The sequence below is a fragment of the Mytilus edulis genome, chromosome 3 (genome assembly GCF_963676685.1).
Source record: "Mytilus edulis chromosome 3, xbMytEdul2.2, whole genome shotgun sequence".
Lineage (NCBI taxonomy): Eukaryota > Metazoa > Mollusca > Bivalvia > Mytilida > Mytilidae > Mytilus > Mytilus edulis.
In genome coordinates this window covers 80154707-80173986 of record NC_092346.1, presented here as the reverse complement: position 1 = coordinate 80173986, position 19280 = coordinate 80154707, and the positions used below count along the sequence as shown (strand labels likewise).

At 32.3% G+C, this 19280-nt stretch overlaps 1 protein-coding gene and 1 long non-coding RNA gene across 5 annotated transcripts in view; both read right to left on the bottom strand.

Annotated features, from left to right (window-relative positions):
• LOC139514486 (uncharacterized protein C5orf34 homolog) overlaps positions 1–17901 on the bottom strand; it is a 28288-nt gene extending 10387 nt beyond the window's left edge. The window contains exons 1-9 of one of the 4 annotated variants that reach the window (XM_071303812.1): positions 17780–17901; positions 16585–16760; positions 14738–14877; positions 12956–13811; positions 10663–10897; positions 9569–9686; positions 8859–8950; positions 8214–8277; positions 7107–7304 (exon numbers count right to left, since the gene is read on the bottom strand). In XM_071303812.1, the coding sequence (XP_071159913.1) occupies positions 7107–7304; positions 8214–8277; positions 8859–8950; positions 9569–9686; positions 10663–10897; positions 12956–13811; positions 14738–14877; positions 16585–16729 (1848 nt within the window). In that variant the 5' untranslated portion in view covers positions 16730–16760; positions 17780–17901. Of the gene's footprint in view, positions 1–7106; positions 7305–8213; positions 8278–8858; positions 8951–9568; positions 9687–10662; positions 10898–12955; positions 13812–14737; positions 14878–16584; positions 16761–17494; positions 17632–17779 lie in introns of those variants that run through there. The other 3 variants (XM_071303810.1, XM_071303811.1, XM_071303809.1) reach the window with 3 other exon arrangements.
• On the bottom strand, positions 240–1004 carry LOC139514488 (uncharacterized). Its single transcript, XR_011662624.1, has 2 exons — positions 930–1004; positions 240–393 (listed from the first exon to the last, which is right to left on the bottom strand). It is a non-coding gene; the product is annotated as an uncharacterized lncRNA (long non-coding RNA).
• Positions 17902–19280: the final 1379 nt, after the last annotated feature.

Genomic DNA, 19280 nt, shown 5'->3' with positions numbered 1-19280 from the left:
AAAAGCAATGCGTACTTAAATAACAATCAAATTTGACCGTGCCCACAAAACGATTGTTCAAATTACGAATAGTTTCAGCTTAAAATCCATGGCACTCTAAAATGTAGATTTTTTAAATCACATAAATTCCATATCGATATACGTATATTTGGATCTATGCAATATGTTTATCTGGACATCAGCATGCTAGCTGTAATGACTCCCATCTATTCTTTGCGGGCATTAAATAATGGACTTCATTAAAGATAACCGTTTTATTTATTGTCATATAATCCACTCTATTAACACAATGTAGCATGAATAACAAAGGTATGCTGGTGTTCAATGAATGATTACAAATGATGACAGGTAAGTATAACTCCAAACTGAACGTGAACATCAAACGGTAAAAAGCTGAAAGAACAAATAAAAACTCAATATAAAACCTATCAATCAAAAAGATTTGCCAAAACATACAAAAATACAAAGTTGGCTTATGACACTAATTGTGTTCCATACATTCACATAAAAAATACAAGTATTAACAATATATCAAGTTTGTAACATAACTGTGAGTCAAAACTGGTGTGTTCAGCTTTTAATGTGTTGAAAACTCGACAAGTATCAAACATTATGTATGCAAATTATGACACGAATTGCTTTCCATACTTTAAAAATAACGAAATGAGGGGGGTGCTATGAATCATACAAAAATTACCAAAAAGGGTATTTGAATGTTTATAGAACATTTTTATAGTGTAAATGTTGTATCTGTGTGTTTACAAGTAATAACAAACGGTTGTGAAACAATAAAACAAATAATCTGGTGAAGTGGCATATTTGTCATCATTGTCATTTATCCAACGTTTTATACGTCATCAAAACACAATACATGTTATATATGTTTACAATAAACAGTTCTTCAAATTGTCAATATGCTATAAACGTACACTGTGCCGGAATCTGGCAGATATATCAATAAATGATGCTGAATCATCAACGTGAGCATGTAAATAAGGGGAAATTACAAAGGAGGGGAAAGTAACAAAGAAGATAGTAAATGTAAGTCAACTTTCGGAAACATCATGAAATAATTACGGACGAGTCAGTACACTAGCTTAGTTCCGTCATTTCAATAACATGGATGGCAATATGTTTGATTGATCTAACCATACGTTAACCAGTGTCCTTTGAATACAGTGATCATGCATGATGTGAACATTTTTTTCTATAGACATAGGTAGATTTGATTAATCCAAATAATATAGGTATAAAGCATACCGGTGTCCATGCAATTCATAATGCAATACAACAATATATAGAAATAAATTATGTTTTTTTTTATGAAATGTATGTGCTTATGCAACATTATCAAACTGCTGTAATGCATTAGTTATAAACTTTGAAAGAACCGATGACTTTTCATTCGTTTTTAAACTCAAATGTACTTAAATAGCACATTTTAAACCGTAAGAAATTGGTTTATCTCTCGAAAAAACCTGAACTGTTCTCGAAAAAACCCGAACTGCTCTCGAAAAAAACTTGAACAGATGGAAATGAATATACCCTTAAAATTGCCTTTTAATTACAATAACTAAAACTTTTGTTATAGCATATGTAAATGTAAGGATATAAAGACATCATGTGTGCATGCTCTTTGAAATTTGCATTGGTATGTGTATAGAAATTGCTTTTTTCTATATTTTGGCATAAAAGCATTATTAGGCCAAATCAAACTTTTTTAACTGCAAAGTATGTATGGTTGGCAACATCCTTTCATCACAAATACTTACTTAACTTGTTTGATCTTGTAAATTTAGTTTAAGCATTTATTTTACGTGTTACAGGAAAACATGTCTGTTTGTTTACATTTTTAGTCATAATCTCTCGAAAAAAAACTGGACGCTCTCGAAAAAACCCGATCTCAACCGGACACTATACCTACGGTGGTAATACTAATACGTATTATTACATATCAGTAAAAAAAAATCTACAAACAGTATGTTAATAAAGAGTTATGAAGTAAAATGTACATGGGACAAAATCACAAAAAATACATAGAATAATACAAATTATCAATGAACAGGTGTTATATGTCAGTTTGGTATGGTCAAGACGTTTGGTAAAGATAACATCCTTTTAATAGAGTTATCTCGCCTTAACCAGTTATGGGGTTTTTCGTATTGCGGATTGCATTCCGTATTTGTATGATATGTTAGTTGATTTGTTCTCTTGATTTATTGTTACCATTCCATGTAGATGTGTTTTTGAAGAATAGAATTTATTAACTTGAATATTCGTTTATTATCTATGCCAGAAAGGAGCATTAAACAGGGCTTTACTTGACAGTGGATGTAGAGTCTGCAACAAAAAACGAATCATAGTATATTTTTAGCATTCTTTTAAACACATACAGTAGACGACTTTAGTTTTAATACCGATTTTGCCGCAAATACTAATATTCTCTTAGAAATCAAAGACGGTTACTTCGAAGTCGATAATAGGGCTATCTTAACTAGTTATCGTAAGTGTATACTAAGATAGCCGTTAAATTGTTAAGATAACCCACGAGGGGATTGCAGATACTCTCTTATCACCATCGTAATCTTCTTGTAAAGCGTTTTCTCTTAAATGAAACTTAAGATAGGTTTTCATGATACAGGGGCCCGCGGTAACAAGAAACTTCTCTTAAAGTCTTCGTAAGTCATAGTTTACGATTACACAAAGAATGCATTAAGGGTCCTTTTAAGAGTGTATCAAAAAGCATTCTATTTTCGTTCTTTTCTTTCCCATAACTTCGTTTGATAAAACCCTTAAAACATTCTTAGTCTAAGCGCACTTATTAATTTTCGGACTTATCCGACAACGTTTTCTTTGAAATTCTTTGATTTACATGTTAGTTTGTCCCGAAAAAATCTAGTGAAATGTTTGTATCGTAGGGCTATCATGACTAGCAGTGACACGGACAGTGAATTAAATGTATGCAATTACTTTTGCAAATAATCTTACATGTTTTCAATTTGTTTCTTAATCCGTTATAAATCAAGAGGACTTGAGCGGCCAAGCAATACACGTACAGTTTCATTCCCTGACATTCCTCATGTGTAAAATAAAGGTCATTTTCATTCTAAGATAGGTTGATGTGTGGGTAGAACCGCACTTACATTAAAATGTTTTTTCACAAGACGACGGGCGTATCATGCGCTCATGGCGCAGCTGTTTATTTAAATATTGATCCAGTCGAAATGCTATCTAAAACACTTACCACTCATTCAAAAAAGAAGGGTCTGACTTGTTTTTATCATACTGCTTTTATTACATTATAGATGTCTGTTTCCGTTGATTCCGTTAAATACCAATTCCTCAGAGCAATTGGTACTTTGCGGAACGGAACGGAACGGAAAAATAAATTTAAAAGTTTAAATCAGATTCAGCTTGATCACTGTCTCTAATCATCGTCGGAACGGGCTGTTGAATGCCTCTTTTTTAAAATATAATTACCGATGGAAGGAGAAAGACTTTTTGTGTAACCTGCCTTTGTGTTAATTTTTTTATTATTGATCAAGTCGAAAATGCTATCTAAAACACATACCACTCATGCAAAAAGAGTGTCAGACAATTTTTGTTATCATACTGCTTTAATTACATTAAAGATGTCTGTTTCCGTTTTTTCCGTTAAATACCAATTCCTCAGAGCAATTGGTACTTTGCGGAACGGAACGGAACGGAAAAATAAATTTAAAAGTTTAAATCAGATTCAACTTGATCACTGTCTCTAATCATCGTCGGAACGGGCTGTTGAAGGCCTCTTTTTTTTAAATATGATTACCGATGGAAGGAGAAAGACTTTTTGTGTAACCTGCCTTTGTGTTAAATTTTGTATTATTGATCAAGTCGAAAATGCTATCTAAAACACATACCACTCATGCAAAAAGAGGTGTCAGACATTTTTTTTTATCATACTGCTTTAATTACATTAAAGATGTCTGTTTCCGTTTTTTCCGTTAAATACCAATTCCTCAGAGCAATTGGTACTTTGCGGAACGGAACGGAACGGAAAAATAAATTAAAAAGTTTAAATCAGATTCAACTTGATCACTGTTTCTAATCATCGTCGGAACGGGCTGTTGAATGCCTCTTTTTTAAAATATAATTACCGATGGAAGGAGAAAGACTTTTTGTGTAACCTGCCTTTCTGTTAATTTTTTTATTATTGATCAAGTCGAAAATGCTATCTAAAACACATACCACTCATGCAAAAAGAGTGTCAGACAATTTTTGTTATCATACTGCTTTAATTACATTAAAGATGTCTGTTTCCGTTTTTTCCGTTAAATACCAATTCCTCAGAGCAATTGGTACTTTGCGGAACGGAACGGAACGGAAAAATAAATTTAAAAGTTTAAATCAGATTCAACTTGATCACTGTCTCTAATCATCGTCGGAACGGGCTGTTGAAGGCCTCTTTTTTTTAAATATGATTACCGATGGAAGGAGAAAGACTTTTTGTGTAACCTGCCTTTGTGTTAAATTTTGTATTATTGATCAAGTCGAAAATGCTATCTAAAACACATACCACTCATGCAAAAAGAGGTGTCAGACATTTTTTTTTATCATACTGATTTAATTACATTAAAGATGTCTGTTTCCGTTTTTTCCGTTAAATACCAATTCCTCAGAGCAATTGGTACTTTGCGGAACGGAACGGAACGGAAAAATAAATTAAAAAGTTTAAATCAGATTCAACTTGATCACTGTTTCTAATCATCGTCGGAACGGGCTGTTGAAGGCCTCCTTTTTAAAATATAATTACCGATGGAAGGAGAAAGACTTTTTGTGTAACCTGCCTCTGTGTTAAATTTTTTATTATTGATCAAGTCGAAAATGCTATCTAAAACACATACCACTCATGCAAAAAGAGTGTCAGACAATTTTTGTTATCATACTGCTTTAATTACATTAAAGCTGTTTGTTTCCGTTTTTTCCGTTAAATACCAATTCCTCAGAGCAATTGGTACTTTGCGGAACGGAACGGAACGGAAAAATAAATTAAAAAGTTTAAATCAGATTCAACTTGATCACTGTCTCTAATCATCGTCGGAACGGGCTGTTGAAGGCCTCTTTTTTTAAAATATAATTACCGATGGAAGGAGAAAGACTTTTTGTGTAACCTGCCTCTGTGTTAAATTTTTTATTATTGATCAAGTCGAAAATGCTATCTAAAACACATACCACTCATGCAAAAAGAGTGTCAGACAATTTTTGTTATTATACTGCTTTTATTACATTAAAGATGTCTGTTTCCGTTTTTTCCGTTAAATACCAATTCCTCAGAGCAATTGGTACTTTGCGGAACGGAACGGAACGGAAAAATAAATTAAAAGATTTAATAAAGATTCAACTTGATCACTGTCTCTAATCATCGTCGGAACGGGCTGTTGAAGGCCTCTTTTTTAAAATATAATTACCGATGGAAGGAGAAAGACTTTTTGTGTAACCTGCCTTTGTGTTAAATTTTTTATTATTGATCAAGTCGAAAATGCTATCTAAAACACATACCACTCATGCAAAAAGAGGTGTCAGACAATTTTTGTTATCATACAGCTTTAATTACATTAAAGATGTCTGTTTCCGTTTTTTCCGTTAAATACCAATTCCTCAGAGCAATTGGTACTTTGCGGAACGGAACGGAACGGAAAAATAAATTAATAAGTTTAAATCAGATTCAACTTGATCACTGTCTCTAATCAAGGACGACGTGAGGTCAGTCTAGATATCATAATGCATGACTTGCAAATGCGTTAATTTCATGATAATTTATCAGGACAATCCGACATATTCATCTACAGAGTATTTCCCGATGTTATACATTATTACACATTTCACCTGTGAAGATGAGATTTAGTATACATTTGTGTTATTTGTATATGGAAAACCGTAAAACACAGAAATTTTAAAGTTTGTTTTGTTTTAAAGATTTTTCGAAATTTTGATAAATGCCCCCTTTGGATACCTTAAATGAAATTCTTTTCCGTTCCGTTCCGTTCCGTTCCGTTCCGTAAAGTACCAATAGCCATTCAAACCATATAAGTCGGTATGAAACACCAAAACGGAATGAACAATAACCGATTACGTTTTGTAGTTTACAAATTCTAAAACTGGTTCCCGTCAAACTACAACACTTTGTTCAAGTGTAGTGGAATACAAGCAAAAACCAGTGTAAACTGGGTCCTGGCTGGTTTAATACTACACAATGATGCATAATGATAACACAAGCAGATACCAGTTTGTTTGGAAAATAGAAAATACGAAACCAAGCGCGGTAGGCAGAGCAATGTAATGAAGTTCAGGTCGGCAGTTATGGAACAATGACTGCGTCATTTTCCAATAAAAATTAAAATATCAAAACAGTATTGAGATCTCCCCAAGTACAGGATTAGATCATGAAAGCATATGTATAACTTTTTGTAATGTAACAAATTGAGATTGTGTAAAATTTACTTAGTTTCAATTTGTCTAATAACTAACTTTTAAAACTGACATTCAGTTATGTTAGGATTCTATAATATGTCTATTTTATTATTGATTCAAACACAGTTTTAAAATTGACAATAATAAAACCAATGTTCAAAAGTTGAGATAGTAGCCTTTTATCAAAGATATTCCATAAGACTACCACAAAATAAAAAGACATATCAAGCTTTATAGGTATAAGAAGATGTGGCATGAGTGCCAATGAGACAACTCTCCATCCAAGTCACAATTTGTAAAAGTAAACCATTATAGGTCAAAATATGGTCTTCAACACGGAGCCTTTTACCTACTTCAGTTAGTTGAATGGATCTTCCTGTACATACCTCATTTCTAAACTAAATGTAAATATCAATCTGATGACCTTTAATATGTCCTAAAACACCATGATGATATATTATTCTAAATTATAAAAGATTTTTTTTTATGGAAAATTCATTTCTAGTCTACATTATAATTTGTACACATTTATATTTTGCATTTTGATGGGTAAAATATAAACTTTGATTCTGTGCTGGGCAAAGGATATTTTCAGTTTTTACCAGGCCAGAATATATTCATTTTCAAAATTATCCTGCAAACAAAATTTGGCCTACCTCTTCAGCATCACTGCTGTGCTCTATACATCCTACGATTCTCTTTGTGAAGTCACATGACATATCTAATGACGTCCGGTCTTCAAACAATATTCTGACATGTCCATTGGAGAATGCAGAGAATCGCCCATGACCAGGTACACTAACCTCTTCTAGAAGACTGGATGCTAAAGGTTCCATCAAAATGTTGTTCTTATACTGGAAAAAATGACAGTGATTTGAGTGTAGTCTTAGCTAACAATTTTCAATTTATAACATTGGTGGCACGCGGACTGGCTTGAACGATTATCAGACAGAATTATAAACTAGTTACTCCAGGCTATCCAGGGATAATTGTTTTCTATGTTACAATTACAGATGCAAGTTATATGGTATAAACTCACAAGGCCCCTTCTGGCCATGTGAGCTTAAGCATGAGCTCCAGAAGTAAAAGCAGTTCCTTCATTTTACAAAAATGTTCACTATAGACTTGCCAAAAATTCTTTATCCTTGAATTGAGGAGGTTTTTTCTAAATTGTAGATTTACAACTATGGATTCATTATTATTCATGGGATACTATTTTTCGTGGATTTTGTTCAAGATGAACCACAAATTTTAATGTTTGACAATATACAAATTTGCCATAAACTGGCATGTAGACTTCGTCAAAACCAAAATACTGTGGATTCATTTATTATCGTGGGTATCAATTTTCGTGGACTAAAGAAATTTTGCATGTTCATGGATATTAAATTTAATATTAAAAAGATCTTGGTTTAGCAGAAGTCTGCGTATAACCCTATATAAAATATGTCATTCTTTGAACATTTAAGTTCTTGGTTCACTTGGTCCACGAAATCCTGGAAAATTACTATATCCATTGTATACAGGAAAATACAATTTTTCCTCAATCGATGAAAATTGGTACCCATGAAATTACTTGAATCCACAGAAATCTGTAACTGACAGTTTCATAATGTAGTAATCAGTCATCCTTTCTGGCTTCACTATGAAACTTAATTTTCTTGTAAATTTGATTTGTAATTATATACATTCTATTTGTTATAGGGAAATTATGAGTTCTGTCTAGCATGGATGAATAGTTTAAGTTTTTAAAAGATACATACTTTCCAACAGCATACACTTTTGTTTGTTAATGTCTTGTCTTCTTGGTTAGTTTGTAGCAAGAACCTACAAAAATGTAACACAAGTCTTGAAAACATACAGAAACAAAACATGAAATATGGTAATACTTAATGTAGATCTTAACAACTCAAGGCATTTTGGGTCATCAAGGTAAAGTAAACGGGTAATGTCACAGAATTTTGTTAGCGTTTGCATACAACCTGGAGATGTTGGACTTATAATAAAAGATTTTGTGCATGTCATGCCTGTCTATAAATAGTGGTTTAATTTTTCCTACATCTATCGGAGTTTAGCTCTAAGTAGAACTATCATTATAATTATTGTAGGGGTGAAAATACTCAATTACAAAATTTCCACTGTTATCAAATATGGTTAATGATAACTAGAAACCCTTATTTTTCTCAAAACCTATCATAATAAATATCTTTTAATTATGAGATTTTTTTATCATACTGCCCTTAAATAATGTAAATATATATAAAAAAATATGTCAGCAGATTAATAAATTGGTATTATTTCACACAAGGTCTGAATGATATATAAGGAAATAACTTGTCAAAGAGTTTTTAACATTTTTCACTGTTCTGTAATGTAATTAATAAGCCATCATTTGTTATGGTACTGACCTGCTTGCTCTCTTTATTAACTTTTCAATACTGTATGGAGCTGATCTTGATGTTGGAGGCAATGTCTTTATAGAATATGTTCTTTCATCTATCTGTATTAAATATATGCATATATTATGTACAACTTTTCTTTTCACTCATATATAAAGGACAAGTGCAGGGTAAAAATAGCATCTCATTATAGAAAGAAAAAGAAAAACAGATGAGGATTAGATCCATCCAAGAACCTGGATAGTCCAGTTGTTAGGCACAGCTTGGCAAGAGGCCTAGGAGGAGAGAATAGTATTCCTAAAACAATGACTAGTAGGGTCTGGCGTGTCAAAAATACACCAATTATAAACACACACAGACAACTTCTATATGGAAACCCCTTTCAATTTCTGCTAAAGGTATGATGGAAAAACTTAAAGAGCCAAAGAAAGGTAGATTTGATTAAGGATGTCCATTCATACGCAATCATTGGAAATTATAAAATAAATGTAAAAGATTCAAAAGATTGTCCACATTCAAATACTTGTCAAACCAATTTTTTCTTAAATTTTTGTTTACAGCAGATAGAAATACAAGCCAAGGACATCAAGGCATAAATCTTGGTAAAGAGCAAATTAGCCAAAATCATCTACAAAAGACTCATCAGTGATGCTCAAATCCAAAAAAGTAGCCTGAAGGTCTTTTTTTTATACATGTAGAACACCATGTGACTAACTTACCTGTTCACCCCTTGGAATAATATGTCGGTAAAAATGTCCACTCAATCCTTGGGAGAGTATAACACTACCATCTCCAGGGTAAATCTCTACAAATTTGGTCAATGCCAATCTAACTATTCTGTAATTAAAACAAAAAAAAAACGTTTTCAATGATGTTATATAAATAATTGTCACATAAATATTTGAGTTCAAACAAAAATGCATATAGAGAGAGTATTGCAAATCTTAAAAATATCAAGTTCTACAAATTGATATAGAGATACATTTATTGAAGTCTTTAAAAAGCAAGCCCCATATGAGCCAAGAATTACCACCAATAACTTTATGTGACTTTCAACATAGAACAAGCTCCATCCACATACAGTAGGCTGATAATCCTCCAAAAGGTGTTGAGATATTAAATAAATCAGCATGCATGCCTAATTTAAAAAAAAATCAACATCAACTTATAATTTCAACTTTATCAAATTTGTAGGTATAGTAGTAGCATTTTCTATAGAAAAATGTAAGACTATCAGTAAAATAAATTTTTTTATGTCATAGATATTAGATGGGTGGGGTCAAAAAGTTTTCTCAACTTACAATTGATGACATATAAAATGAAAAAAACAATGAAACTTGTATGAATTGTAAGGTTGAAAAAACAGTTACATTATAAATGAATTTGGTCGAAAAATAACATAGAATTTCTAGATTGATGATGAAATATTACACAGATAATCTAACAAAGTATTTTAGTACATTTGTAGTTCATAGTAAAACATATTAAAACTTTTGAAGGTAAACATTTTTTAGGACAAACTGAAAAGTCATTCTAACATGACCCTTTATGTGATATCTTCAGATCCTTTAACTAGTGGCTACCAAATCTACAGACATGACAGACCAAAGTGAGTGAAAGATCTGATTTTAATAAAATGTCTAGCTCCTTAATATAGTGTGCATTTGAATATCTTAAAATATTATCATGATTTATACTTGATATGAATAATTTCTTTGTTAACTTTCAATGTCAGTGAGTTAAATCATTTGTTCCTTTTAAACAAAAGTAACTGGTTTTATGAACAGCAGTGGATTTTGTAAGTATAATTTACCTGAAAACTATGCCATCAATTAACACAACCTTCAGCTTTCCTTTACTTAGAGCAGTAATATTTTCTATTATATCTCTGTCACTGTCATGTACATATTTGGTGTACTGTTTGTGTAGATGTTGTCCTGGGCAAGTGATTGGTAAGGAAACAGGAAGTGGTGCCATACAGTAGTTCTCTGGAGTTATCATCTTCGGGATACCTCTAGGTCTTTGTGTTATATGAACTGATGTTGTTGCTTCAAATAAAAAATTTTGTACAAATAATAAATTTTATAATAAAGCTAATTTAATATTTAGAGAGTTGATGAGATTATGTTTAATAAAGGGCTGCGCTTTAGCGCAAGATACGCCCGTTGCTCTTTTAACTTGTCTTTTATGCTTTAAATGAATTTATATGATCAACTAGAAATATATATATACAAATCAAAAGGGATGTTACATTAATATATTCACTAAAGTTTCATAAAATCCCCCTTTTTTAAGTATAAAAATTCATTACTTAAGAAAACGTAAAATCTAAAATTTATAAAAATAGAAAGGGAGCTTATGTCAATAGATATAAACAATTTATCAAAGTTGCATAAAATTTTGTGAAAGTGTTAGTTATTGTCCCAAAATTGGAAAATCCCCCCTTTTTTAAGCATAAAAATTCATAACACAGAAATGTAAAATCTGAAATTTATAAAAATTGAAAGGGAGCTTACATCAACAGATATAAATAATTCACCAAAGTTTCATGGACATTGGTGAAAGCCTTTTTGAGTTATTGTCTGAAGTGTTGAAAACCCCCCTTTTTTATGAATAAAGCCCCATAAATCCAAAACTTAAAATCTGAAATTTATAAAAATTGAAAGGGAGCTTACATCAATAGATATAAACAATTCACCAAAGTTTCATGGACATTGGTGAAAGCCTTTTTGAGTTATTGTCCGAAGTGTTGAAAATCCCCCCTTTTTTATGAATAAAGCCCCATAAATCAAAAACTTAAAATCTGAAATTAAAAAAAAACGAAAGGGAGCTTACGTCAATAGATATAAACAATTCACTCAAGTTTCATGGAAATTGGTGAAAGTATTTTTGAGTTATTGTCTGTAGTGTGGACGACGGACAGACAGATGGACGGACGGACAACGGTATACCATAATATGTCCCGTCTAAAAGACGACGGGCGTATAAAAACAGATGTTGTGAATCAGTGTCAATTAAATCTTTAGTCATCAAAGACATGAAAGATCATCTGATCTAAAGGTCAAACGAATTTTCATCTGTAAGCACTTTTGAAAAAAAAAGAGCTTCTTTAGTTTGTTTATAAGTTTAAGGTACATGTAGCACAATACAAAGATTTTTTCACTCCCAATCAGACAACTTTAAACTGATGTAATTCATTTCATCCTTCTTTATATTTTATAAATGAGGTACCAAAAGAAAGAAGAAAGATCTATCTTTTAAATTGTGATAATTTCATTACGACATAATTATTACATAATTACATGTACAATGATGTAAATGTTATGTAATTAGTTGCTATATTGTGATGTCCACACTTGAATGAATTTAGCGTCTTTGTTATTCATAGCATCCCAAAATATTTTATAGATTCTTGTACAACACAGCTTGACCTCCAAAACCGTGTCTCAGATTTCCAAAAACATCAATAGAACAAATTTTATACCCAATTGAATTTAGTGATCTCTTATGAATTGATGTTGCAAACTTCATTGAAAATTTATGAGAGAATGAAATCCAATAGGAAAAATCTGAGACACGGTTTTGGAGGTCAAACTGTGTTGTGCAAGAATCTATAAAATATTTTGGGATGCTATGAATAACAAAGATGCTAAATTCATTGAAGTATGGACATCACAATATAGCAACTAATTACATAACAATTAATTATGTAATAATTATGTCATAATGAAATTATCACAATTTGAAAGATTAATCCTTCTTCTTTCTTTTGGTACCTCATTTATAAAATTTAAAGAAGGATGAGTGGAATTACATCAGTTTAAAGATGTCTGATTGGGTATGAAAAATCTTTGTATTGTGCTTCCTTTACAGGACATGTAGTATCATGTTTGAGAAACTTAAGTACATTTTTTTTTACGAAGTTTTATTATCACTATAAATAAGAGATAAATATCAGAAACCTTCCAAGTAAACAATGGTAAAGGAAAGTTCTGGCGCTTCCAACTGCTTTTAAAAAAATAAAATAAAATAAAATGCAATGTTCAAAATGATTGAACAGATGTACCAATAAAAACATAATTCTAACTTCAACATGTATAACCTACAAGAGTACTTCTCCAGTTCATCCTTATTGTCTATAACTGCTCTTGCCAAATTCAAAACATGATTCCAAGAAACTGGACACTCTTCACAAGAATAATGCCTTGAAATCCATGTATATAATATCTGAGAATTTGATTGGCCATCAATACTTCCTGCTTGACTTGTATCTGATCCACCTGAATCAGCAGATGTCCAATGTACATGTCTTCCATTGATTGGCTGATTAGAATGATTCGATTTAGAAGATAAATAATCTCCCTTTGAATCACAACTCATATTTTTAAATGTTTCTGATTTCATATTTCCAATTTCTGCTTTTGGTGCAAATTGCAAAAAAGAACCATCTAAGGATTCAAGAACTTCTGTGTGTTTTTGAACAATATTTGTTGGCGTTGAGTATCTATTTATATCTGTGTTGCTATCATTGATAGGAGATGAGTCTCTACTCATTTGAGTACTAGCTAAACTAATTGGAGATAAATTCAAGTCATTTCTTAACATATCAGCTCTATCAGGACTTCCAGTGCTTTGAATCATGCCTTTCTTAGAATGTGTAGTATATTTCATCACTTCTGCCGAATTATGGCATTTATCAGGCTCCAGTTCACACTTCTTCAAACAGTCTATAGATGCTGATTTTGTCTGTTGATGTTTATTAGTGTGTAACTTTTGCCTTGGTGAATCAGGACTTATACCACATAAATAACACACAGTAAAGTCTTGTTTATGAGGGGACAACACGATGCTAGCATATTCATCTTCAGATATTAGTCTCACACCTCCATCCATCATGTATTCAAAATTAGAATGTTCTGTACCCTTTGGCCATGCTACATTTGTTATTTTGGCATATAAAGCCTGAAAGTGTAAAATAAATAAATGGAGAATGTTTCCATGTCACACAGATGATGTCGCCGCTTGCATATAACTTTATAAGGGGACATAACTCAAGAATAGTAAAAGTGGTGCCACCCTTATTCCAATTTGAACTCAATTTTGGGGTAATAAGCATTGCATATTTAATACATTCATAATATTTGTTCAGGCAAAACTAAAGTAAGAGAATGGAAACAAAAAATACAGCAATTTTTCCATAAAGGGACATAACTCCAGAAAAGATAAAGTGATGCCACCAAAACTTGAGCTGTGGTGATATTAATCATTGTGTATTTGGGACGTACATACATTCAAGTAAAATATTGGATAGGAATAGGATTCTAGCATATAAAGAAAGAAGAGCTGGTACAATTATTGAAAAGATGTCTCAACTGCATCTTTTCTTTGCCATTTACAAGAAAATTAAATTTTACAATGCATGCACAATGACAAGTTATCTCCATCATTATCCTGAAGAAAGATAAGTTGTTTCAATTTCTATTTATGTGTGATGGGAGCTACAGTTTATCTACCTTAATTCTAAAAGAATCATTAATATGGTATCATGGTATTAACTGGCCTATTAAAATGTTTTTTAATCAATTGAATTTTTATTCATTAAACAAACTGATCTGTTTTATTTGTTGAGCATTTGACAGTTGTCATTCTCATCATTCATAAACCATTAAGGACCATGCAGGCTAAATTTGGTACAAAATGGGTAAGTAGTTTCAAAGAAGAAGATTTTTATACAAAAAACTATAAAATATTTATAAGGAAGACTTCCCCATGATGATAACATGATGGTGTCAAAAACCCAAATGTTGCGACCAACAAATTATGCAAAATGTGACATAAGCTAACATGGCCATGTCATGTTTGTGTGTAAAATGAATTAACCAAATTACCATGATCTGGTCATCTTGTATCAGGGATTGACATACAAATGGTCTCTCAGCAAATCTATTCCTGAAGTCTAAAGCCTGTAAAACTTTCTCTCTGTAATCACTGGTTACAAATTCACATCTCTGACCAATAGTCTTCATACCTTTAAAGTATATTCAATAAGAAAAATAAAATATTTACAAGTACGATTTGTATGGTTTATTATAATGTTTTTTTTATGAAACAAAAAAATACTTTTCTTATTCAACTAGTCATTTCAGCTAAGGATTTTTTTTAATGTAAATAAGGGGCATCAGTCCGCATAACTGCAGAATAGTAATGTCAAAATCATAAAAATTAAACTTGCCTATATTCTGATCCATGAAATTGTCTTCACTAGATTTATTCAAGTAGTACTTTAATTTTTTAACCAGGAATAAGCAAACAAACAGAAAATAAGGGGGCTAACTCTTTTAAATGGAAAAATGTTAAAACCATCAATATCATACTAGAACCTGTTATTTTACTGTCAATGACCAAGATGACATTTTTTACTCATTTCAAGATTATGTAAATTTGTAATTTATCATTCAAAAGAAAACCAAATTTTTAAGGTAACTTAAACTATGGCGGCATTTATAAGTTATAAACAGTAAACATATTTTATGGTACATGATAATGTATTTAAGTTTCAAAAGAATTTGTGAAGATGTGTCATCCATCTTTTAACTTGGTATGTTTTGGGTGCATTACTCTTTAACGGTACATAATCACAGGTACTTGACTTAGAATTTCCCCCCCTATATACCTTAATATAACATGGTGTTATATTAAGGTATATAGGATTTTTTTTTCTGAGACAAGTGCCTGTGTACATGACATCACCATCAATAACGAACTTGAATTGTAACTTTTGGTCAAAAGATTTAGATAAGTGGTAGTTTATTTAATGTCCCCCTTGGAAGCTGGGTATAATGTATATGAATCAGTCCACATCAAGGTAATTTAATGTAAATATGTATGTCATAAAGCATACAGAATTTATTTAAGTACAAAAGAAATGTGTCACAATGTAAATAGGTTTGTGTTGCCATAGCATGTGACTACTGCTTTGCAAATAAAGAGTTCATTCATTCATTATTATGATTAATATTCATACCTATATAGCAATAGATACATGTATAATCGTTATTTTTTAATGTTTTGATGACATAATTATTGTAAGTACCATACCAACTGAAAGAAATATTTACAGTGTTAAATTGATAACCTTGAAGACTAAGTTTATTCAAAGAACAACAATAAGTGAATCTTAATAGTAACTTTATCATGTTTATTGACTGTCTCAATAAACATTAACAATAAAGTCCATTGCATAGTGTTTATTCATTGTGATAATGATATGTATTCAAGGTGATAATGATCTGTATTCAAGGTGATAATGATCTGTATTCAAGGTGATAATGATCTGTATTCAAGGTGATAATGATCTGTATTCAAGGTTATAATAATTGGATATCAATTGAAACTGGAGAGGGATATTTATTATTCCAAATACTTACTGATCATTTCCTCTCATTCTGATACACTTTTGGTGTTGTCATACTTTCTTTAGATGTATTACTGTAAATTCAGAAGTTATTGTGAGGTTTCTATTAATGTGAATATTGCAAATGGGTGAAGATCGCAATAATAAAAACTCCCATTCTAATATTTGATACATATACCTGGATGCAAATTTTCCTGAAATCACAATAATTAATGCATGCAATAATTTCTGAATGTACCCTAATCATGGACTACACCATATTTATCAAAGAAACCTTTTTGAACAATTGCAAGCTACTTTTACATCTAACACGATACCTACCATGTGCAGGATGGATCAGCTGTCCTGGACTTTCATGATGGACAAATGTTGAACCACAAGGGGAGAGCTGTAAACATGACTGGTCTGAATATCTCACTTCAACAGCGTCATCTGTAAATAGTGTCATTAACACAGGAGCTGCCATTCTTCAATCTTTTATATTTAACAGAACTTTACTGAAAATGGACAAATATAACACTATAAGATATTACATGATATACATGTAAAAGCAAAAACTTAAATCTCAGACCTACACCACGTACCTGGCTTACACATTTCATTGACCATGTTGACAGATATAAAGCAGTCTGACTCATGAAATAGAACCAACACTGAGCCCCTATATTTGCCCTAAGTTATCATGATTCGGATTGTAATGTGGATTGTAAAAAACACACGACTTAGGTTTTCCTGGATCATAAATTCAACTTCTACTTCTTCTTCTAACAGATAAATGGCCACAATCAACAAATTGAATATTTTGCCATGACTAATTGGGCATACTGATCCCACAGGTATCAGGGCAAACATGTACTAGGGCGAACGGACCCGTATTCCGCATACTACATCTTCCATTATATATCTATTCAAGGATAATTTGTTCAAATTTCATCATGAACAGTAACAATACATGTATATTATGATGTAATTTTTATGGAAAATATCATATTTTAAAATCTTTTTTTAATGCAAATACTGCCTTTTAAACACGTATTTTGTACTTGTGCACATTAATTATTAATTGAAAAGGTGGACATATTTTTTAACAATTTGCAAGATCAAGCTGATTTCATATAAACATTAACTAGACGTAAAATATTTATTAGCACAAACACATATACATTAAATTTAAGTGCAGATTTACAAAATTTTCAAGATCCTCTTTGAGTGAATATATATATGTATTTACATAACAGCAACAAATACCACAAACATACACTCTGTAGATCATCCAGGATAAAATTATTTGTTTATGTTTACAAAGTTCGTGTTTCCGCCATCTTCAAAACGAAACAAGCCATGACTTGTGCACTGAATTTGACCAATCACTACCGATATTTTTCAGTTCGGGTTTCTCCGGTAAACAGTCGAAATATTTACTAGGACCAGAAATGAAAGTGAAACTAGAAAACTATTTTAGGTTTAAAAATATTCTATAACAAGTTGCTTAGGCAGTTAGCTCTAGATCACTCACCTGCTGATAGACCTTCTCTGTAAATGTCATGACTCTTGTTAACAACAGACAACATAAGTCTCATGGTAATATTACTTGTGTTTAGCCTAGCTCCCCCTTTTTTTAAAAATCCGTTTTTTTTTCTAAACACAGCTCTCTATTAGTATAGGCATAGATGAAAAATTTTATCCTGCATTTTTTTTAGCTGTAATCTCTGTCCTGCCTTTTTATTTTTCACTCTGTTCGGTCCTGCCTTTTTTGTTTTAGTTTATCCAGACTTTTTTTTACCTAAATTGTCGTCCTGACTTTTTTTTTTAGTGTCTCATCCTGCCTTTTTTTTTACTCAAAACTCCTGTCCTGCCTATTTTTTTCAAATTTCATCTTAGCCCCCCCCCCCCCTATAAAAATCAAATGGTATAGCTCCCTAACAAGAATGTGTCCCAAGTACACGGATGCGCCACTCGCACTATCATTTTCTTAGTCCGAGATTACTCTGACGTCCAACGGCTGTTTTGCCAGACAAGCTGGGGCCAGCCGTTGGACGTCAGAGTAATCTCGGACTATCATTTTCTATGTTCAGTGGACCGTGAAATTAGGGTCAAAACTTTAATTTGGAATTAAAACTAGAAAGATCATATCATAGGGAACAAGTGTAATAAGTTTCATGTTGAAAAATTACCTTGACCAAAAACTTTAAACCTGAAGCGAACGGACGCACAGACGGGCAAACGGACACACAGACGGACGAACGGACGCACAGACGGACGAACGGACGCACAGACGGACGAACGGAGGCACAGACCAGAAAACATAATGCCCCTCTACTATCGTAGGTGGGGCATAAAAATACGGCGGTAGAAAAACGCGAAAATAATATAAAAAAAAGAACGGAATTAGGGGGGATTCAAACGGGATAGCACATCGTAATTTGTTTACGGATATGTTGTTTACTGAGCCCGGAAACTTAGATACGGTCGGGGTAAACTTATCATGCGATCGATCTTTATAAACCTTTTTTACTGAAAGCATTTGACAAGGTACCACATCACCGCCTCCTACACAAGCTGGAATACTATGGCGTCAACCCCAACTTGAACCAATAAATGAATTCGCTCCTTCCTGCATAACAGAAAGCAGAGCGTGATATTAGAGGGTGCCGTCTCCTCACAAGTCACACGCAGTCTCTCTGGTGTACCCAGAGGCGCATTCCTTGGTCCATTACTGTTCCTGGCCTACATTAACGACATGCCAGAAACAGCATCTACATCAGAGACCAAATTGACAGCCTACTCTTTCGTACCATCACCAACCAAGCTGACAGTGAACTTTTTCAAAAGGACTTAACAGCATTGGAAGACTGGGAAAACAAATGGCAGATGAGTTTTAATGCAAAAAAATGCCTTGTCATTAGAATATCCCCAAGAAATAGACCAGTGATACAAACATCGTACCCTCTCCACGGTCATACTCTAGACACAGAGGAAGCAAGTAAATATCTTGGAGTAACCATCAACAACAACCT